Here is a 22,908-nt window from a genome sequence, read left to right as displayed (position 1 = left end):
TCTGGGGTTCATGACATCTTGCATTTTACTCATTCCATATGTCAGACTGCATATGAGGAAACTTCAATAGTACCTAAAAAGCCTTTGGTGTCAACACTCTCAAGACCTGGAAACTCTTATACCGGTGATACCTTGCCTAAGAAAAGGTTTTCTTTGGTAAGCAGCAGCATGCTTCCACAACAAGGGACTACCTTTCTCACCACCCCCCTGCCACCCAGACCCTCACCACAGATGCATCAGACTATGCCTGTGTGCACACCTGGACGGCAGGTGCATTCAGGGCCAATGGAGCCCACAGCAAATCCATCTGTACATCAACCAAAAAGAGATGTTAGCTGTCCAGCATGCATTGACAGCTTTCAGGCCCCTTCTCTCCCCAGGGTATCTCCTGATCAAAACAGACACCACCACTGTGATGTGGTATATCAACAAGCAAGGAGGGACTGCTGCCCTCTATGCAGGCTGGCCATGACCCTTTGGCACACAGACTCTGCCATGCAACTCCACTTGTTAGCACAATTCCTGCCAGGTTCTCTAAACTCTCTGGCAGACCACTTAAGCAGAAATCTTCTGGATCCACACGAGTGACAGCTCGATAAAAGAACCTTCACCCTGATAACTCAGAAATGGGGCATCCCAAAAGTCGACATCTTTCCCTCCCACACCAACCATCAGCTCAGCAAGTTCTGCACCAGGGAGCATCACTGCATGGCTTGGAAAGTGGATGCCTTATCCTTCCCCTGGGTCAATCTGTCCATCTATGCATTTCCCCCACTACCTCTCATTACCAGGGTACTGCTCAAAATAAGGGAGGAAAAATCAAGGACAGTTCTTATTGCTCCAGACTGGCCTCACTAGCACTGGTACCCACTGCTGTGAGCCTGTCCCCACTGCCACCATGGCATCTCACTCAGACCCCAACCCTCCTGACCCAGAGGGAAGGAGAATTCATGCATCCCCATTGCAGATCTCAATTTAGAAAACTGGCTTATTCCCTGACTACTGATCAATCTGCCAACCTCAGTAAACAGGTTCTAGATGTTATATGTGAGGCCAGACGCCGTAGCACTAGAAAGTCTTATGCTGACAAATGGAAAAGGTTCTGCACCTGGATTCAAGCTAAGGGAGCCGATACTGCACAGCCCTCCCTGCCTCTCATCCTGGATTACCTAGCTGACCTACTACACAGTGGTCTCTCTTTTTCCTCTATTAAAATTCATGCCTCTGCTATCTCTGCTCATTTCCACACTGAGCAGCCCCTTTTCTCACATCCTCTGATCAAACAATTCCTAAGAGGGGCTAGCAGCTTGAGGCCACCCAGAAGAGAACCTACCCCAGCTTGGGACCTTAATTTTGAGTTGGAAAAACTCACCCTGCCCCCCCTTTGAGCAAGCATCTTCAGCAGAGTTAAAATTTCTATCCTGGAAGACAGCTTTTCTTCTGGCCATTACTTCAGCCAGAAGAGTCTCCGAGCTACAGGCACTCATGGCTGTGGAACCCTTCATCATCTTTCATGCTGACAGGGTTTCCCTCAGGACTAACCCATCCGTCATGCCCAAAGTGGTGTCCATTGTGGCTCTCAATCAATCCATTAATTTGCTCACCTTTTTCCGTAACCCACAAAACAAGGGGGAAAGGTTCCTGTACACTCTAGATGTGCACAGACAGCACAGATTCTATCTAGACAGGACTAAATATTTTATAAAGTCTGATCAATTACTGGTTAGCTTTGCTGCCGGGGCAGAGGGCAAAGCCATCTCCAAACAAACAATTTCCAAATGAATAGCACACTGCATCCATTTCTGTTACAAGCAACATGGAAAAACTCCCCCTAAGGGGGTCAGGACTCACTCCACCAGAGCAGCTTGCACCTCTGCAGCTTTCCTTAGAGCAGTCCCCACCAGGGACATCCTGGAGGCTGCCACCTGAACATCTTTTCACACTTTCACCAAGCACTACCACTTGCCTATCTTCAATTCCAGGGCAGGCTTTGCCACTGCAGTCTTGCAGGGTATCCTAGCCAGCCCCTAGTCCCTTTGAATGCCTCCACCCTTTTCCTCAGCTTTGGGAATCAACCCAAATGTGATGACTGCAACAGTGAAACATGAAGAACATAGTACAATTGTTTACACTTACCATAAATGTAGATGTTCGAGTGTATTCACTGTTGCAGTCCTGGTTTCCCTCCCTCCATCACCCTCTTCTTTCTCTCTCTCTCCTTACAAGGAACTTTTTGGTATTTACTTTCTACTGGTGGGGTTCTTCCTCCATAACCTGGCTCCCACTTGGGGGCTCCTGACAGGGCAAGAAAAACTGATGTAATGGCGTCAGCTGCCTTACTTTATACTACTGACGACCTGACATCAGTCCTGAAGCGGCAGCAATCGACGCAGAAATACTAAGCCTCTGGTATTCGGGCCGGCCGAGGGCTACCCTAGCAGGGATAACCCAAATGTGATGACTGCAACAGTGAATACATTTGGACATCTACATTTATGGTAAATGTACACAACTGTACTTTTTTGTATGTGCAAAAAATGTGATATATTTGCTTTCTTTGCTGATTATTCTTGTTTAAAACATAGAATAAAATAATAATCTGATTTTGGTAGTTGTACTGTGCTGTTGTTTGTGTCAGTTTTTAAAATTATGTACATATTTTTAATATGGTGTTTATTGACAACTACAAGGTATCTGTTAACCTAATATTAATTGTGTACATTTATTTTAATGCTGACACTTTTCTCCTCAAAGTGGCTTGCTATATTTTGCTTTAAAGTTGTTTATATTTATTTTGTAAAGTAAATAGAGAAGCTGGTTATGACTGGAGATTTGATTACAGTTTTTTGTCTTGTATGGGGAGCTGTAACTATCAAAAAACTTGTTTGGAGCACAATGTTAAATAGCTGCGCACTTTGCCTTTGCTTTTCTCTGTCGTTTCTGGGGCAGTGTAATATCTGCAGCTTCTTTTCTTGCTTTCTGATGCTGATAGCATGCGACTGCTGTCTGTGTGAGAATCGTGATGAGTCTCAGTTTTACAACGCTGAGGTGTTCTTACTTGTTAATCTGCCTGTAACAATGGTATTTTACTCATTTTAAGAGCATAATCAGTCCAATCCACATACTATATTATTTTTATGACCTTATCTTAGGAGGTACTTAAGTGTAGTTTATTTGTGTTTATGCAGATGTGCTTGAAGTGAGTGAGTTGTTTTTAAAAGCACCTTTTAATTTTCAGATGGTTTAGTAAAAACGGGTCTATATTACATTATCGAAGTTTCAAAACTTCGAATCTGATATGGGTCGACACCATATAATCGAAGTCTTGAAACATCAAAAATGTAATAAAACAGAATAACCTACAAAAACAAACCATTTAAATGCTCTAAACAGGGGGCAAGCCCCCCTGCACCACTCAACTGGGGGGGCTGCACCCCCAACACCCCCCCCCGCTACTTAAATATACCAGTTCTGAGATCGCACTACAGTGCAGAAAAGGGAAATCTTCCATTTCCCCATGTACGGAGATCTCCGTTAAAATATTTGAAGTTTCAAGACTTCAATCATATGGTGTCGACCATATCAGATTCGAAGTTTGGAAACTTCGATAATGTAATGTAGATCCAGTAAAAACATATTAGCTCACAATTAAATGTTAAAGGTTACAACATGCCACTATGATAGAGCAACAAGGAGGATCTTAGTTTGGTTATCAAAAATAAACAGTTCTGAAGTGTGAAGTATTCTTCCACAGACTTTATTATTCAACATTGTAGGGGTTAAGACCTTACCCATCCCCCACACACACACTTAAATTTGTTAACTAACTATTCAGCTTTTGGGTAAAGAATATGTCAGACTTCAAACACTTTTATTTTTGATGTGGAAGGAGACTGCATAGACAACATTTTCAAGCAGTTTTGCAGTACTTGCTGAGTGCATTATATTTGATGTACATAGTAAAATTAGTACAGGGTACATAACTTTAAATTGCTTCCAAATGTTAGTAAAAAATGTTGTTAACCAGAGTTTAGAGAAGAAGCCTACCTATCCTAAGTTATGGCAGGAGGCAAAGTCAGTGGAAGCAAAATATAGGTGTACACGTCTTTTGGCACATGGGTCAGTACATTTTATTTTAAGCAAAGGTTGTAGAAGCAAGTTCCAAGGTAAGAACACTGACGGATGGTGGTAAAGCAAGAGGGTTCACCAAGAAAGAAAAGTAGTAATGTCTTGTAGTTAGAGTGTTAAGGGGCAGAGACTGAGGAAAGATCAAAGATTAGGGAGTTTTAGTTAGAGGAGACGTGTGTGCGTGTGTGTGTGCATGCGTGCCTGTAAGTGTACACACCCCTGTTAAAATGCCACATTTTTGTGATATTAAAAATGAGACCAGAATAAATCATTTCAGAACTTTTCCCACCTTTAATGTGACCTATAACCTGTACAATTCAATTGAAAACAAACTAAGTCTGTTAGGGGAAAATTTTAAAAAAATAAAAAACATACAACAAGCTGGTTGCATAAGTGTGCACACCCTTAAACTAATACTTTGTTGAAGTACCTTTTGATTTAATTACGGCATTCAGTCTTCTTGGGTACACACCTGCCATCAGTTAAAGAGAGTGATTAATCTCAAATAAAGTTCAGATGGCCTAGTAGGTTTTTCCTGACATTTACTCAGTTGCTTGCTATAGCAAAATACATGGATCACAGAGAGCTTACAAAGCATCAAAGGGATCTCATTGTTGAAAGGTATCAATCGGGAGAAGGGTACAAAAAAATTTCCACAGCATTGGATATACCATGGAACACAGTGAAGACGGTCATCAAAAAGTGGAGAAAATATGAGACAACAGTGACGTTGCAAAGAACTGGACGTTCCTCCATAATTGATGAAAAGACAAGATGAAAACTGGTCAGGAAGGCTGCCAAGAGACCTACAGCAACACTGAAAAAGCTATAGGAATTTCTGGCAAGTACTGGGTGTGTACTACATGTGACAACAATCTCCTGTATTCTCCATATGTCTGGGCTGTGGGGTAGGGTTGCAACGGAAGCCTTTTCTTACACAGAAAAACATCCAGGCCCGGCTACAATTTGCAAAACAATACATAGTCTCCCAAAAGCATGTGGGAAAATGTGTTATGGTCTGATGAGACCAAGGTTGAACTTTTTGGCAACAATTCCAAAAGGTAAGTTTGGTACCAAAAGAACACCATCCCCACTGTGAAGTATGGTGGTGGCAGTATCATGTTTTGGGGTTGCTTTACTTCAGCTGGAACTGGGGCTTTAGTCAAAGTGGAGGGAATTATGAACAGTTCCAAATACCAGACACTTTTGGCCCAAAACCTTCAGGTGTCTGCTAGAAAGCTGAAGATGAAGAGGAATTTCACCTTTCAACACGACAATGACTCCAAGTGTACATCCAAATCAACAAAAGAATGGTTTCACCAGAAGAAAATTAAAGTTTTAGAATGGCCCAGCCAGAGCGCAGACCTAAATCCAATGGAAAGTCTGTGGGGTGACCTGAACAGGGTTGTACACAAGAGATGCCCACGCATTCTGACAGATTTGGAGTGCTTTTGCAAGGAAGAGTGGACAAATATTGCAAGTCAAGATGTGCCATGCTGATAGACTCCTACCCAAGAAAACTGAATGCTGTAATTAAATCAAAAGGTGCTTCAACAAAATATTAGTTGAAGGGTGTGCACACTTATGCAACCAGCTTATTGTACGTTTTTTATTTTTTATATTTTCCCCTAACAGATTTGTTTGTTTTTCAATGAATGTACAGGTTATTGGTCACATTAAAGGTGGGAAAAGTTTTGAAATGATTTATTGTGGTCTCATTTTTTTAGCATCACAAAAACCTGGCATTTTAACAGTGGTGTGTACACTTTTTATATCCACTGTACATTAAAAATGCATGCTCCTAAGATATGCTTCACCTATACAGTACTTATTAATACATGTTACTTCAGGTTATTTACAATACATGCCACTAGTACCTGATGGTTTATGTAATGTAACTTAGCTGTCCACAACTTGTTACTGTAATAATGTGCTTTAAAGTACACATTCTATAATAACATTTTTCTTTACCATAGTATCCGAAAAGTTTGGCAGAAGAGAAAATGTGGTGTGAAGTATGGGTTTCTTACAATCTCGCATAGTACAGTAAGTAAAATCTTTTCAGTTTGTCATGTCAAATCATTCTGATTTTTTTTCTGAGTAACTGTGACCTTGAAGATGGTTGATTAATATAGCTGTAATACAAGATTCGGGTGTGGGTTACGCAACCTGAAAAGATGATATGATTATTAGGTGTGGTTATGCAGAGATCTACTGACACCTGCTGGTGAAACAGCAGGGATAAGTAAATCATGTTTTAAATCTCTGTGTCACATTTTATGTTTTAGTGCATATTTAAGTATTTTTACCATATTAAGTACTTTGAATTAAATAGAGACTGGAGCTCTGTTTTCTGTTAACTGAAATGAATAGAAAGATGCATATAGTCTGTGTTAATTTATTCATTTGCTTTTATCAGTTCACCCACTTTAGCCAATAGTTTTTGCTTGCAAAGAAGAAATAAATTAGTAACTTGTCCTGTGACATTTGCTGCAGTAAATCAGAGTATGTTTCATGAAGCTGTGTTTGCTTCAGCATGCCTAACTTCTGCTCCTTTCTGAAATAATGGCTCCCTCTTGGAAGCTTGAGAACCAATAATGCAAGTTGCAAAAGTGCCAAACTTTAAGTGGGATTTGACACAAGTAACAGTGAACCTCAAAAGTCATTGTTGCACATTTGAAGTATTTTTTGCAGGTGGCAAGCTCCCCCTGCTCTGGGGATTATACCCCCCCCCCATACACACATAGTAACACTGAGGTTGCTGTACCTCGAAGAAGTGGGACACTGAGGTAAAGCAGTTTTGGAGTTAGTATACAATTTATTGTGGCCATATTTAAATCCTCACTGTTTTATGGTCCTGAAACATATAGCTAGAACACTGAAGTAGTAACTAATGGAGCTGTTCATGTAGTGAATCTCTTATTCTGCTTATTTTGATTTTAGGTATATTTTTATCATGAGATTGGTTGTATATTTGTTTTAGCTACTGGCAGTGTCTGGAAAAGCATATAAGGTGATGGGCACCAAGACTGCAAGGCTTGAACGCTTGAATTTATTTACAATGTTAGTAGCTGTGAAAGATGGTTACTTGCATTTATATAATGTGCTTTTAATTTGACACGCTTTTTTTCTCTGTCATTGAATTCATTGAAGAGCATTGTATAGCTAAAGTACTGCTTTTGTGCATAACTTTTTTACTTCCATTGTACTGATTTTCTCCTTTAATTTAAGACTTATTTGCTTAGGGAGTGAGAATAGATGGATATGTGACTTACCCAGGGGGTTTACAGTGTTAACCATCCAGGTCAGCTGCAGTTTCTGTGTACATGATTCATTAACACTGTGTATTGTTAGGACAAAGCTGATGATTTCTTTAGATGTTTCTTGTTATTTAGCATCCTCTGTAAATACCTTCTCAGAGGTATTTTTGTCCTCACCGCTGCCAGTCTCACGCTGTCTGGGGGAAGTCTCCAGTATGTGATTAAGCAAAAATGGTCATCAGTCTAACAGTTATGTGGTTGTGTTGCTTTACTCACTGCTTTAACTGGATTATGGGCTGAGATGCATTGCCAGTACACGTACTACTTGTTGATAAGGCCGAAAAATCATGTCCGTGATTGCCTTGGCTATTTTAAGGACCTGGAAGCTATCACAGATCCCCAGGAGTTGGGCTGCTTTGCTGGTGGTCAAAACAACATCCTTGGCCCACCCACTGCACCCACCTTTCTTATTAATGGAATGAGGCCTTGCCTTCCAGATTTGCTAGCACCTAAGCTTCACACTGCTGATGTTTTCACTTATTTAATTCTTACTAATGTAGATCAGTGTTTCCTTCTATTTTTCAATATTTATTAATATTTTGCAGCTGGTCAGACTGATCACAGCAGTTTGTCTCTTTTTGAGCGATCACAGAAGTTTGTCTCTTATTGAGCTTGAAGAAGAATTCCAGTAATTACAGGACGTTAGTCAGCTTAAAAGGAATAGGACGTTGCTGGTGTCTGTAGTAAATGGTTTGCAGTTTAATAAGCCATGCAGTGAGATCATTTGAAGTTAGAAGAGTGTAATATGGAGAGCAAAATGATGAGAGAAGAGCTGCGAACATGTAGACAAAAGTTCAGAGTAATACGTAGAAGAAATTTGTAAAAGTAACACTAATGTACTAGTTTGCTGAAGCAGCTAAACAAGCCATGTACAGATGTTTAACATACTGTTAAATACAGTGCTGGTCCTGCAGTGCTGTAAGAATTAGGAGAAAAATACATTTATAGCTTCATAGGTTCATAGGTTGGTACTAGGCTATCAGCCCTAGGGCCTATACAAGCCTAGCCATAACAATTCCCTGGCTATTTCTTTCCACACTATTTACTTCCCTGGACCCCTGTCTAGCAGGGCGACTGACGTGATCCCCGGGGTAAATTTCCTTTCTCCCATCCAATCGTCAAGGTTCCTTTTGAAGAGGACCAAAGAGGCACTCTACTTGACATGTATGGGCAATCTATTCCAGAGTCTGGGGAGTCTCTGGGTCAGAAACCTATCCCTCCAGCATGTTTTGTTTATTGTGATGACAAGGTTTAGATCCCTGGAGCATGTGGCTCTGAGGGATTGGGATTTCTTTAAGTGTAGCATGTCCAGCAGCTCTGGGTTTGACATGGCCTTGTATGTTAAGCAAAGATCGCCTCTGAGTAGACAATATGCAACAGAGTATGGCTGGAGTTTAAGGCGATCAGCGTAGGGCATCTGCTTTAGGCCTGTGATTCTTTTAGTGAGGTATTTCTGTGGCCTTTCCAGTTGTTGCAGATGTCTTGAGAGGTACATACCAAACGGGGCATTGTATTCTATAATGGGTCTAATGAGGGATGCATACAGTGGGACAATGACCTCCTTTTTTCTGGATGAAAAGCCCTTAGTGATGAGGTGTGCCACGTAGAAGGATTTCCTGACTGTTTTGGCGATGTGGTTATCGAAGGAGAGACCACTGTCCACCTGTGTCCCTAAGTCTCTTATCAAACTTTCGGTGTTTAGTGTACTGCCACCTATATGGTAATTCATGGATACATGTTTTTTCCCCAAAGGGGATAACTGTACATTTCTTGGCATTGAGCTTGAGCCCATGGCTTTGGCGCCAAGCATCTGTTTCTGTAAGGCCCTTTTGTAGAGTATTCACATCATTTGGGGATTCAATAATGGCTCCCAGTTTGCAGTCATCTGCAAACTTTGTTATCCAGAGTCCCTTAGTGTTGGCCTGTACTTCAGAGAACTAGATGCCAAACGAGAGCGGTCCCAGGACTGAACCCTGAGGTACTCCACTTGTCACTTGTCTGGAGCTGGATTTGGAGTCGGCTACTTTTACAGTGTGGGTTCTATCAGTAAGCCAGTTAGCAACCCATTGGGTGACATAGGGATTAATGCCCAGCTTAGTAAGTTTATCTATGATTCCAGAGTGGGGGATGGTGTCAAAGGCCTTGGCAAGGTCTAGATAGGCTGTGTGGACCACCTTACCCTTGTCCATGGCTCTGGAGACTGATTCGAAGAAGTCAATCAAGTTTAGGCGACAAGATCGGCCCTTCACGAACCCAAACTGGGTGGGGTCCAGTGTTTGAAGGTTGCCAGTGTCTTTGCTTATAAGTTCCATGATAATACGCTCCATGGCCTTGCAGATAAGGCTTGTCAGACTGATGGGACGGTAGTTTCCGGGATCCAAGGTGGATCCCCCCTTGTGGAGTGGGATAACTGTAGCTGTACGCCACTCAGTGGGCATGAAACCTGAGGTGAGGCTATGATTAAACATGACACTTAGGTGAGGTGCCAGTTCATATTGTAGTTCATGTAGTACACAGTCTGGGATGTCTTCTGGTCCCATGGATGCTGTATTCTTAGCTTTGGAGAGTGCATTTTTTACCTGTGTGGCCATTATTACCAGAATTTGGCAATCTTCCGGTATTGAGATGGGCCATTTAGGGGGTGAGAGGGGGGTGAAGTTGGCACTGAATCGATCTGCCAGGATATTGGCAATATCCTTGGGATCAGTATATTTAATGCCATTCTGTTTTAGCTCAGAGCAGATCTGAGCATTGCCATTTAGATTATTGACATAGTTATAGAATGCCTTGTTGTTTTCTTTGGAATCTTTGGCAATTTTATTTTGTAACTAGTTTTGGAGGATCTCATTTTCTTACTGAGGCTGGTAAGGAAGTTTTTTGCATCCTGGGATTTTCCTCTTTTCTGCAACAGTTTCTTCCTTTTGTTGTAAAGTTTGTTTATGGCAGGGGACCACCAGATTGGCTTCTTTTTTTTTGGATGAGAGCATCTTGGTTCTATTTGGGATGGCACGATTTATACATGAGTGGATGTGCTCGTACAGTGCCTTAGTGTAGGATTCAGCAGTTGAACTTTCAGCTCCCGTCTGCATGGGTGTCATGAAGTTTGTCACTTCTGACTTGAGTAGCATGACGTTGGCTTTGGAGAAGTTTTTTATGGAGGTTTCCTTACTGGGGGGTGGGGGTGGGATGTGGATGTTAAGGGTGATTAGCTTATGGTCAGACGTGACTAACGAGGGGGTGACCATAGGTGTGGAGCATCGATTTACCATGTTGGTAATGACCAGGTCTAGGATATTGGAGCCCCTGGTGGGACTATGGATTAGTTGATCCAGGGCATTGGAATTTATGAATTCCAAGAACTGTTGGGCAAATTTGTTGGTACATGAGTAGCTTTCCCAGTTAATGGCAGGGTAGTTAAAATCACCCAATATTAGGGTGTTGGTTCTATCTTAATATTTTCCATTATGTTTAGAAAGGTGTAGTGAGAATCTTGGGGTATGGTGGGGGATCTGTAGCAAGCTACAATTTGGATTGCAGTCTTACCTAGTGTTAGTTGCACCTGGAGAATTTCAGACGCATTGTTTTGGGCAACTAGCCTGGTGGTGTGAATATCCTTGGTGAATATTGACACTCCCCCACCTTTAGTGTTTCGGTCCTGCTTTGGTGGCCGAAAAGTGTGGTAAGAGTTGTGGCCTGGTATTGCAGGGGTGCTCTCTGGAGCCTTGAACCAGGTCTCAGTTACTGCACAGATATCGATGTTCTCCATTTTTAGGAGTGCCTCGAGAGAGTGCATTTTGAGGTTTAGACTTCTAGCATTGAGTAGCATTACCTTCAGGTTTTACATGCTTGTACCTGTTACGGTGGTGGTTTTGTTCTTTGAACTTTGCCTAAAAAAGGCACTATAGGGGTGGCAAGAGCCTTAGCCAGTAACCTGAATCCCAGAGGCGACAGGTGCAGACCATCTCTGGCAAAGCATCGTGGTCTGTCAATCATGTCGTCCCAGACAGACAGATACTGGATCCCCTTTGAATGACACCAGAAGCTTAGCCAATTGTTGAAATCAGTCATTTTGTCCTTACATTGTGGTATCATTCTGGGCGAAGGCAGGATGCTACTCAGGGCTAGGGTCATACCTGCCTGGGCCACATGATCCGAGAGCTCTTCCATGTCTCTTTTCATGTAGTCCAGGGAGGTACGTCTCAAGTCATTCACTCCAACATGGACAATGACAGAGTCATATTTGTACTTGTTGTGGAGTGACTTGAGTGCATGCGTTATGTGGCGGATCCTGGTACCCGACAGGCAGCTGACTGTAATTTTCTCCTTGTTCAACCTGGTGAGAGGGACATCAGTGTGCCGGACTATAGAGTCACCTATGACTAAAGTGTTAGGTACATTGTCTTGCCTTAGGGGCTGTTGCTGGGTGGCACACAGGTGTTTTGAACTATGTGACACTTTGGCTGTGATTGGTGTTTGTTTGCGTTTCAGCTTCAGAGGTCCTTGTTGCTTGGGCAGGTTACAGTTAAGGGCCTCTGCATATGTGGATTTAGTGTTGCTATATGTGGGTGTTGGTGGTGTGGGTTTAGAAGGGCTCCTTTTATTCTTTTTCATAAAGACAGGGTATTGGTTAAGACTAACCCATGTGTTTCCCTAAGGTTGCCTCTGAATCCAACATATATCTCAAGCCCACCCTTTGGCAGTGTTTTTTTTCCAAAATATACTATCAGAGGTGAATGCATCTTGCACACCTTAGACATTCATAGACAGTTTTATTTCTCCCTTCACAGACCCAAACCCTGTAGAAAAGACAATCAGCTTTTAATCACCTTTGCTTCTAATAAGCTTGTGCAAAATGTATCAAAACTTTCTCTCTCTCTCTCTCTCGTTCCCCTAAATGGCTATCAGACTGCATCTGCTTCATTTGCCCCAGAAAAAATCAAGTCCTTACCCTGCAATCTGAAGCCACACTGCACTAGGGCAATGACTACCTCTACAGTGTTCTTTAGCTCTTCATCAGTTAGTGACACTTGTGATGCTGCTACCTGGTTCTCCATGCTTACTTTCATCAGTCACTATAAACTAGACTGCTTGTCAAGGGCAAGAACATCTTTCTCTGTTACTATCCTAAAAAATCTTCTGTCACGAGACCAGCCAGGAAGCTCTGTAGCTTGGGGATTCTGGCCCATATGTTGGATAGAATGAACTGAATGAATAGGATATGAAAGTTACGTACTTTCCACAACACTAGATACTTTCATTCATGTCTGGACGATCCGACAACCCTCCCACCATCCCCCTGAATTCTCTTGCAAGACTTGAATGTTTGATTTAATAAAGTTTTCTTTTCCTCAGAAAGTGTAGTGACCTGAGTGATCAAAAGAAGATCTGAGGTACCTAAATGGATAGATGCATCGTGGGAGAGAAATTCTTTAGGGGCTCAAGGCTGGAGCACTAACATACCATGTCTTGTATTGGATGGACATGACTGAAATGTTCTAACATTATAAGTATGATTTTTGTTTTACATACATTACTAGAAATTAATACTTTAATAACGGTTTCCATTGTTACTGTCTTGCAGCATACATGGTTCCTTTTTAACAATTTTCATTAACTCCAGCAACACATAGATTGCTCTCTTCCTGTCTTCCCTGTAGCCTCAATCCTCCGCTTGAATATTATTCTGCTTATATTTTCCCAGAAATTCCATTTACTACTATGAAATTTGTTCCTTCCCTTTTCTAAATATTCCACATGCAGTTCTTTTATTTTTTTTACAATATCCAGAGCTCCCTTTAAGTTAGGAATGGATTTTGATTTTCTAGTAATTGGTTTTGTGGAAACCAACAACAGTAAACTTGGTGTAAAGGTTAATACATTAATAAACAAATATAATGCAGCTGTTAATCCCAAAGACAGACTGTCAAAGATTTAGTCAAAGATTCTGGATGCAAACACATTTTATTGTGAATTATCGATACTGGAATCTTAGGACATATTGAAAGATTCAGTTGTGTACTCAGATGCAATTCCTTTTATATCTAAAATTTAGACAAAAAGAAAAGATTGCTTTATACAAATTTCAAAGCTTTCTCAGCTTCTGATTGCACACAAACATACTTCCAGGACTGTACAGAGTAACCAGATAAAAAGCCATGCATACTGGAGTGCTTTGCTTTTGACAGGTTAATGTGTTCCTTTTCAGCAGATCATACTTTTTCTCAAGGCTAAATGATTACAAGAAACATTTGCCATCTGTTTGCTAAGCTGTAATGAACTCTACCAGTGTCAAGTTGTTTTTTTAGCTAATATGTGAAATACATGTTTGAAACTGTTCCAGTACTTTAAGCTAGATATGTATAAAAATATAAGCATTGATAAACATGCAAAATAACATATCCATATCAGTTGTAAGGCCTTACTTTGTGTAGGGAACTCAGATCCTGCCTCCCAAGATTTAGACCATTTGTTCCCCAGTATCATTTTTGTTAATGCAATCTTTAGGAAACTCTTAATATCTTCCAGGTCATAGTATTCCCAAAAAGCATGTTCCAAATTACCTTTCTCTTTCCCATTACACATCCAGCATGTGCGATCTTCCTGAGGTGAAATAGTCTTTGTGAGGTGTAAAAATACCCATGCAAGTACTTCCATGAACAAATCCTAAACCTTCTGGACTTTTGATGTATACCTGAACTTCACAAATTTCTTCCGATTGTTCCTTTGTGAATTGTTTTTCTGTTATCTTTTCCACATCCTCTAATTGATTCTTATAGTCATCTTGCAATATTTTTATGCCCTACTAATTATCCCTTTTTTAACAGCAGCTTCTATTTTAGACTTCACTAAAATTCTACCAAAGCTGATAGGGAACTCCATCTCTAACCTGCAGTCGAAACAACTTCTTAGCCCCATCCCAATCTTACCTGTCTCACCTGAATTATTTGCTTCTAATACATTGATTCCTTTGCTAATTTCTGACCCCATTGCATTTTTCTGTACCTCTGTTTGCAGGCATTCCTAGCAGTAAAATCTCCTTTCTCCATTCATGTTCTGGGTTATTTATTAGAGTACTTTCTGCTGCTTTATGATATAATATTCTGTATGATTGTTATTTTCCTTAAGGATATCCATCCAGACTAATGGTCTTGGTTTGTCTGTCAGTCACCCCTCACTTATTTCATCATCATGTTGTCCACTTTGATTTGTAAATTCATGCTCGAGTTAGGTATATGAGCCTTAACTGTATAGCTGTAAAGTATCCCTTCAAATTAGGCAACCGTAAACCATGTTGCTCGATGGGAAAACCAGCTTATCCCACTTAACTCTTTTCCTCTTCCCCTACTACATCATTTTCTTCATCTTGTTAATTATCAACAGCTTCTCTGTTTGATAAAAATATAACTTGTATATGAGACTTGCTTGTATCTTGTTATCCATATCAGTGATCAGGAGCTGCCTTAAGTTTTGTATTATCTTTTAGTTTCAGCTCACATATCGTTATCTGCCCTAACTGAATTATTTTTAATCGATACACCTAAATAATTTTTCTTGTGTCCCCATAAATATGGATGTTGGAGAACCAGTTCACGTGTGGGTACATGGCTTACTGCTATAGCATGTATTTATTTAATTTATTTATTTGTTTGACATTTGTTAACTGGGCCAACTGGGCTAGAGGTCCATTTTCAGTGGAGACCTGAGGAGAAAAGCTCCAGAGTATTTAAACAATCAGTAATTAAAATTGACAGTAAAATATAATGTTGTTATACAGTAGTTAGAGAGAAAATAATGATATCAAGGAGGTAATGCAAAAACAAAAACTGAAATGAGCACCAACAAATGCAGTTACAAGAGGGAATACAATTTACCAGAAGTGGCATCACAGATAATGTGACAATTGTTTGGTAAGAACAGCAGCAGAGGTCAAATAAGTAGATTGACCTCTGAGAGTATCTGTAAAATATCAGGTAATATACAAATTAAGTACATAGCATAGAATGCATACATACACAGTTATATTGTTTAATAGAAAGAAGAGACAGTGGATAAACAGATATTTTATTGGTATAGAGAAACTACAGAATGGAGGGAGTCTGAATGGACAAGTGGCTGTGTTGTTGATCACAGAGGAAGAGAAAAAAGTTATGAGGTAAGGTTGGAAGGATGGAAGTGGTTAGGTAGGATCCTGGCAAGGACAGATCCTTGAGCTTAGGAGGAAGAGTTTTAGTTGCTTTTTGAATAGAGTAGTGTTTGAGGTGTTTCTAGTGAAGTTTGGAAGTTTATTAAAGGCTAAAGACACATTGTAATTGTATCAAAGTTCACCTATGTTTCTGTTGGGTTTATGTATGTGAAGGAGTTGTTGCTCTGAACTTCTAAGTGATGTGATGGGGGTGTAGAAGGAGATGAGAACAGAGGGAGGGGCAAGCAGTAGGTTTGTATAGGATGGTGTGGGTAATTTGTAGTTGTACTAGAATTCAGGCCATTGCAGTTGTTTTAATGCTGTGCAGTGGTGAGATCTGTGGGGTTGGTTTGTTGCAAATCTGGCGATTTTATTGTAGGTTTGTTCTAGTTGGGAGATTAATGTGGATTGTAGGTTGAGACTTTTCATATTTCCATACCGGATCGGTCGAGGCCCAGGTTAACAACGGCTGCCACCAGTACTGTTAGCCAACAGGGTGCTGGCGGAAATTGGGCTACTGTTGGCCGAAGGAGTAGAGGAGGGCGAAGGCATGCCCGAAGGCAGAAAGAGAGGAGGAAGGTTAGGAGTGTAGCAGTGAGGGTAGAAACTTTGAATGTTGGCAGTATGACTGGTATAGGAAGAGAGCTTGCTGATATGATGGAGAGAAGGAAGGTTGATATATTGTGCGTGCAAGAGACCAGATGGAAGGGAAGTAAGGCCAAGTGTATAGGAGGTGGGTTCAAATTGTTCTATCATGGTGTGGATGGCAGGAGAAATGGGGTAGCGGTTATCCTAAAGGAACAGTATGCCAAGAGTGTTTTGGAGGTGAAGAGACTGATAGAGTGATGTTTATGAAGCTTGAAATTGATGGTGTAATGATGAATGTTGTTAGTGCATATGCTCCACAAGTTGGGTGTGCTATGGATGAAAAAGAACATTTTTGGAGTGAGTTGGATGAAGTGGTGGTGAGTGTATCCAAGGTTGAGAGACTAGTGATTGGAGCGGACCTCAGTGGACATGTTGGTGAAGTGAACAGAGGGGATGAGGAAGTAATGGGTAGGTATGGTGTTAAGGAGAGGAATGCAGAAGGTCAGATGATTGTGGATTTTGCGAAAAGGATGGACATGGCTGTGGTGAATACGTATTTTAAGAGGGATGAGCATAGGGTAATGTACAAGAGTGGAGGAAGATGCACTCAGGTGGATTATATCCTATGTAGGAGGGTCAGTCTGAAGGAGATTGGAGACTGTAAAGTGGTGACAGGGGAAAGTGTAGTTAAGCAGCATAGATTGGTGGTCTGTAGGATGATGTTGGTCATCAAGAAGAGGAGGAGAAGTGTGAAAGCAGTGCCAAGGATTAAATGGTGGAAGTTAAAAAAGGGTGATTGTGAGGTGGAGTTCAGGGAAGAGTTAAGACAGGCACTGGGAGGCAGTGAAGAGTTACCGAATTGCTGGGAAACTACAGCAGAGCTAGTAAGGGCGACTGCTAGAATGGTGCTTGGTGTGACATCTGGACAGAGGAAGGAGGACAAGGAGACCTGGTGGTGGAATGAGGAAGTACAGGAGAGTATACAGAGGAAGAGGCTGGCGAGGAAGAAGTGGGATTGCCAAAGAGATGAAGAAGGTAGACATGAGTATAAGGAGATGAGACGCATGGCAAAGAGAGAGGTGGCGAAGGCTAAGCATAAGGCATATGGAGAGTTGTATGAGAGATTAGACACTAAAGAGGGAGAAAAGGACCTGTATCGATTGGCTAGACAGAGGGACAGAGCTGGGAAAGATGTGCAGCAGGTAGGATAGTGAGGGAAACGTACTCACAAGTGAGGAGAGTGTGTTGAGTAGATGGAAGGAGTACTTTGAAGGGCTGATGAATGAAGAGAACGAGAGAGAAAGAAGGTTGGATGATGTGGGGATAGTGAATCAGGAAGTGAAACAGATTAGCAAGGAGGAAGTAAGGATAGCTATGAAGAGGATGAAGAATGGAAAGGCTGTTGGCCCAGATGACATACCAGTGGAAGCATGGAGGTGCTTAGGTGAAATGGCAGTGGAATTTTTAACCAGATTGTTTAATGAAATTTTGGAAAGTCAGAGGATGCCTGAAGAGTGGAGAAAAAGTGTTTTGGTACCTATCTTTAAGAATAAGGGTGATGTGCAGAGCTGCAGTAACTACAGAGGGATAAAACTGATCAGTCACAGCTTGAAGTTATGGGAAAGAGTAGTGGAAGCTAGGTTAAGAAGGGAGGTGATGATTAGTGATCAGCAGTATGGTTTCATGCCAGGAAAGAGCACTACAGATGCAGTATTTGCTCTGAGAGTGTTGTTGGAGAAATACAGAGAAGGTCAGAAGGAGTTGCATTGTGTCTTTGTGGACTTAGAGGAAGCATATGACAGGGTGCCTAGAGAGGAGTTGTGGTATTGTATGAGGAAGTTGGGAGTGGCAGAAAAGTATACAAGAGTGGTACAAGATATGTACGAGGGTAGTGTGACATTGGTGAGGACTACGGTGGGAGTGACAGATACGTTTAAGGTGGAGGTGGGATTACATCAAGGATCAGCTCTGAGCCCTTTTTTATTTGCAGTAGTGATGGACAGGTTGACAGATGAGATCAGACAGGAGGCCCCATGGACTATGATGTTTGCAGATTACATTGTGATATGTAGTGAGAGTAGGGACCAGGTTGAGGAGACCCTGGAGAGGTGGAGATATGCTTTAGAGAGGAGAGGAATGAAGGTCAGCAGGGCTAAAACAGAATATATGTGTGTAAATGTGAGGGAGGGTAGAGGAATGGTGAGGATGCAGGGAGTAGATTTGGTAAAGGTGGATGAGTTTAAGTACTTGGGATCAACAGTTCAGAGTAATGGTGAGTGTGGAAGAGAGGTGAATAAGAGAGTACAGGCAGGGTGGAATGGGTGGAGAAGAGTGTCAGGAGTGATTTGTGACAGACGGGTACCAGTAAGAGTGAAAGGGAAGGTCTACAAGAGGGTAGTGAGACCAGCTATGTTATATGGGTTGGAGACGGTGGCATTGACGAAAAGGCAGGAGTCAGAGCTGGGTGTGGCAGAGTTAAAGATGTTAAGATTTGCACTGGATGTGACTAGGATGGACAGGATTAGGAATCAGTATATTAGAGGGTCAGCTCAGGTTGGACAGTTTGGAGACAAAGCAAGAGAGGCGAGATTGCGTTGGTTTGGACATGTGCTGAGGAGGGATGCTGGGTATATTGGGAAAAGGCTGCTAAGGATGGAGCTGCCAGGTAAGAGGAAAAGAGGAAGGCCTAAGATAAGGTTTATGGATGTGGTGAGAGAGGACATGCAGGCGGTTGGTGTGAAAGAGCATGATGCAGAGGACAGGAAGAAATGGAAACAGAAGATCTGCTGTGGCGACCCCTAACTGGAACAGCCGAAAGAAGATGATGAGATGATGATGATGCAAGTTTGTAAGTATGGGAGCAGAATAAAAGAGGCCAGGTAATAGGAATGATCTAGCTAGGGATAGTTTAGCTTCAGGACTAAGGAATGTTTTGTTATGATACAGTAATCCTAATTTTTTATGTGTCTTTTTGATACATTGGTGAATATGCTGAGGTGTAGAATATTGTTAATGTGGACCAGAATTTTTTGGGATTGGAGTGGTGATTGGATTGTGCAGTATTGTAGAAGATTTTTTTATCTTGATTTATCATTTGTTTTATCTTCATTTATTTTATATCCAGAAAGGACATGAAATTGTCTCAGAATGATCCACAATGCTGAATTGTCCTATTGTGGCTTTATCAAGTACAAAGTATTATCTGCAAATAAAGCTAACTTTTCTTGAGTAGCATAGCATAACAAAGAAAGCACCTCCAGGTCATTATATGAGAGTTTGTGGTAGTGACCCTGACACATGCAACTCCTCTTGCATTTCTGAGGAATGAAGTAGGATTCCTGAGCTTTGTGTTTGTGCCTGTGTTTGTAATCAGAATCTCTTAAATCCAGCACATTGTGATTAAGTGCTGTGTATGCCTTGTTGTTTGTTTATTTTTTGAGAGGTATAATGTGTTTCACCCTTTTTATTGTAGTATTGTAATTAACTATGAATCTTCATTTATATGTGAATTTATGTTTGTTAATGCAGCTTTTCCAGCTTATTTTCACTGGGGTCCTGGGTGGAAAAGTAGAACACGTAATATACAATGAAAACATAATAATTTGATGTTCTTCATCTCACATTGCTGCAGTCCTTACATATGGGTAGTCCGCTGTCCTCGGTCGGCCCGAATACCAAAGTATTAGGCTGATGTCGGTCATGGGCGCTCAGAACTGACATCAGAGCGTCAGGGTACAAAAGCGCATGACCGACGTCATATCCTCAGTCTTTTTTGCCGCATGGTCCGATGCAGAAGCAGCGTTGCAAGTGCCGTTCGGCGTTCTGAAATTTTTCGAGTTCGGAGTTTCAGACCGAATTCAAGTTGGGCTAAGTACCGCGTTGGGGAATATTTTGGTTTTTTCTTGCCTCAGTTAATTACCGGATGTCAGAAAAAGTGAATAATTGTATTTCTTGTGGGAAACAGATACCGCATAGGGATTATCATTCTTTGTGTATTCCTTGTTTGGGTCCTGAGCACGGCGTAGTCGGGTGTCGCTTTGTGCTAGGTTTAATAAGCGCACATTAAAGCGAAGGTTAGATTGCGCTAGGCTGGTCTTCGAAGCGGTGTAATTATAATATGCCGTCGGACCCTCCGGCGCCCGCTAAAAGACAAAGCTGTAAACCCAGACAGGATGAGTCGTCCGTTCCGGACGCCGGTTCTTTAGAGGCTTGTGGAACCGGTGGTTCCGGCGGAGGCTTCACTGGAGTCTCAGGGGGAGACTTTGATTTTGCAAGATGTGGCCTCTCAGGAGGCAGGTCAGGCTGAGGGGGCTTCTCAGGTTACTGTTCTCCCTTCCCTTCCTAGGGTGGTTAGGCCTTCTCCTTCTGTTTCTAAGGCTTCTTCCAAAGTCAGGCCTGGTTTGTCTTCTGCCGGTGTCAGTCCTAGTTCAGCAGGGTCTGTGCCTAAGAAGCACATGCTTAAAATGGCAGAAGATTTGATTACTCTGATTAGAGGTTCTATGCCCCCTCCTGATAAGAGGCCTAGGGTGGAGCCAGAGTTGGAAAGTTTGGATCAGGCTTCAGATGATTCAGAGTCTTCGGCCGAAGACATGCAGGATTCCACTCCTTCTGCTTCTCCTCCAGAGGACTTTTCTTTTTCAGAAACACTTCATTCTATGAGGGAACATTTTAAGTGGGAAGGTCAGGATTTCTCTGATTCACGGAAGAGGCTTAGGGAATTTTTGTTTTTACCTCAGCATAGACCCTTGGCTATACCCCCTGTTTTGGATGTGGTTCAAGATGTGTTCTCAGAGGCTTCCCTTAATCCTGATTCTCTGCCTCCTGCGCCAGTTAAACCGGATAGGTATTACAGGGTGCCTGAAGCTCACAAATACCTCTATAAGAGTCCTAGGGCAGACCCAGAAACTATTAGCCAGGGACCTAAGGGTGTCAGGGCCTCTGTTGTAAAAAATCCAGTTCCTCTAGATAAAGAGGCTAGAGCTTTGGATAGATGGGGTAAAAAGGTGTATACCTCTTCTACTTTAGCAATGAGGGCTTTGAATTGCCAGTTTCATATGTTGAAGTATCAGAATTTTCTCCTTACTCAATTAAAATCTAAGGTGGATGCTCTGGCAGAGGGCATAGAGTGTAAAGAATTACAGGATTTGGTACATGTCTCTGAACAGGTGGGTAAGCATTCTTTACAGTGTGGTTTTGATGCTTTACAGGCCTCTTCCAGGGTGGCTGCCACTGGTTCAGTTCTTCGCAGGCACGCTTGGCTTAAGGATCAGAATTTGTCAGAGCATGTTAAGACCAGGATTTTGGATGCTCCTTTACAGTCTGAAGTGTTGTTTGCTCCACCTGTGGAGTCAGTCTTGAAAAAAATGGAAGACAAGGCTAAGTCTATACAGACTGTTAAAGATTTTTTGCAGGTGCAGCCTCCAAAGTTTAGTAGAAATTGGCCTACTAAGGGGTGGACGTATCCTTCCTCGGATTCTCAGTCTAGGGGTAGATCTAGGCGTGGTAGGGGCAGGGCTCAGAGTACCTTCAGGCCTAGAACATGGAGTTCACCTGCACAATTTTCGGGTGAGGGCAGGGGCCAGTCCTTTCGTAAACAGGCCCAATGACCTGCATTTTCAGCTGCCAGATTCTTCTTGCCTGGCAGCACCTTTGGGAGGAAGGTTGGCACTCTTCAAACAAAACTGGCTTTTAATCACCCAGGACAAATGGGTATTGGACATTATAAACCAAGGTTACAAGTTTTATTTCCATACCTTGCCTCCTTTCAAAGGCATGCCAGACGTTCCTTCTCAGCAAAGGCTAGAGGCTCACAAGCAGATTTCTTTACTTCTTCAAATGGGAGCTGTACAACCGGTTCCTCTGTCAGAAGTGGGCCTAGGATTTTATTCTCACCTGTTTCTAGTACCAAAGAAAGGGAACACGTGGAGACCGATTTTGGATTTATCTATCCTCAACACATATCTGGACATTCCAAAGTTCAAAATGTTGACGTTACAACAGCTTTTACCTCTGCTGGGCAAAGATCACTGGATGGTAACTCTGGATCTCAAAGAGGCTTATCTTCATGTTCCTATCAGGCCCAGTTGCAGAAAGTACCTGCGGGCTGGGACTTTTCATTATCAGTTCTCTGCATTGCCCTTTGGCTTATCTACTGCGCCCAGAGTGTTCACAAAGGTTCTGGCTCCAGTGATAGCCTTCTTCAGGTTAAGAGGAATACAAATTTATCCTTATTTGGACGATTGCCTGATGCTGGCTCAAGACAAGGACGAACTTCTTCATCATCTACAGTATGTGATGGCAGTGTTAAGGTGCCTAGGGTATTCTGTGAACGAAACAAAGTCCAGTCTAGTACCCTCTCAGGACATGTGCTTTCTGGGTGTGAGACTGAATACAGCATCCCAGATGGCCTTTTTGACCCCGGACAAACAAAAGAATCTTTCTCTTTACTTCCATCAATTGTCTCTTCAGTCCAGGCTGACTGCAAGGACAGTCCTTCAAGCCTTGGGGTTCATGGCATCTTGTATTCTGGTACTTCCCAATGCCAAACTGCATATGAGGAAGCTTCAATGGTATCTCAAAATGTATGGACACAACACTGCCAAGATCTGGACACTGTCATTCAAATAATACCTTGCATTCAAAAGGAATTTTTGTGGTGGGCTCAGGAATGTCACCTAAACAAGGGACTCT

The 22,908-nt window shown here is 42.0% G+C and overlaps 1 protein-coding gene across 2 annotated transcripts in view; it reads left to right on the top strand.

Annotated features, from left to right (window-relative positions):
* Window positions 1-22,908, top strand: part of LOC122792230 (arf-GAP with SH3 domain, ANK repeat and PH domain-containing protein 3-like) — a 1,314,966-nt gene that overhangs the window by 951,025 nt on the left and 341,033 nt on the right. For both annotated transcript variants that reach the window (XM_044059977.1, XM_044059976.1), the window contains exon 11: window positions 6,105-6,174. In XM_044059977.1, coding sequence (XP_043915912.1) covers window positions 6,105-6,174 — 70 coding nt within the window. The remainder of the gene's footprint in view (window positions 1-6,104; window positions 6,175-22,908) is intronic.

Source organism: Protopterus annectens, chromosome 1.part2 (assembly GCF_019279795.1).
Source record: "Protopterus annectens isolate FY-2018-M chromosome 1.part2, PAN1.0, whole genome shotgun sequence".
Lineage (NCBI taxonomy): Eukaryota > Metazoa > Chordata > Ceratodontiformes > Protopteridae > Protopterus > Protopterus annectens.
The sequence above is the reverse complement of the archived record's forward strand: the minus strand, read 5'-3'. Positions and strand labels throughout refer to the sequence as shown.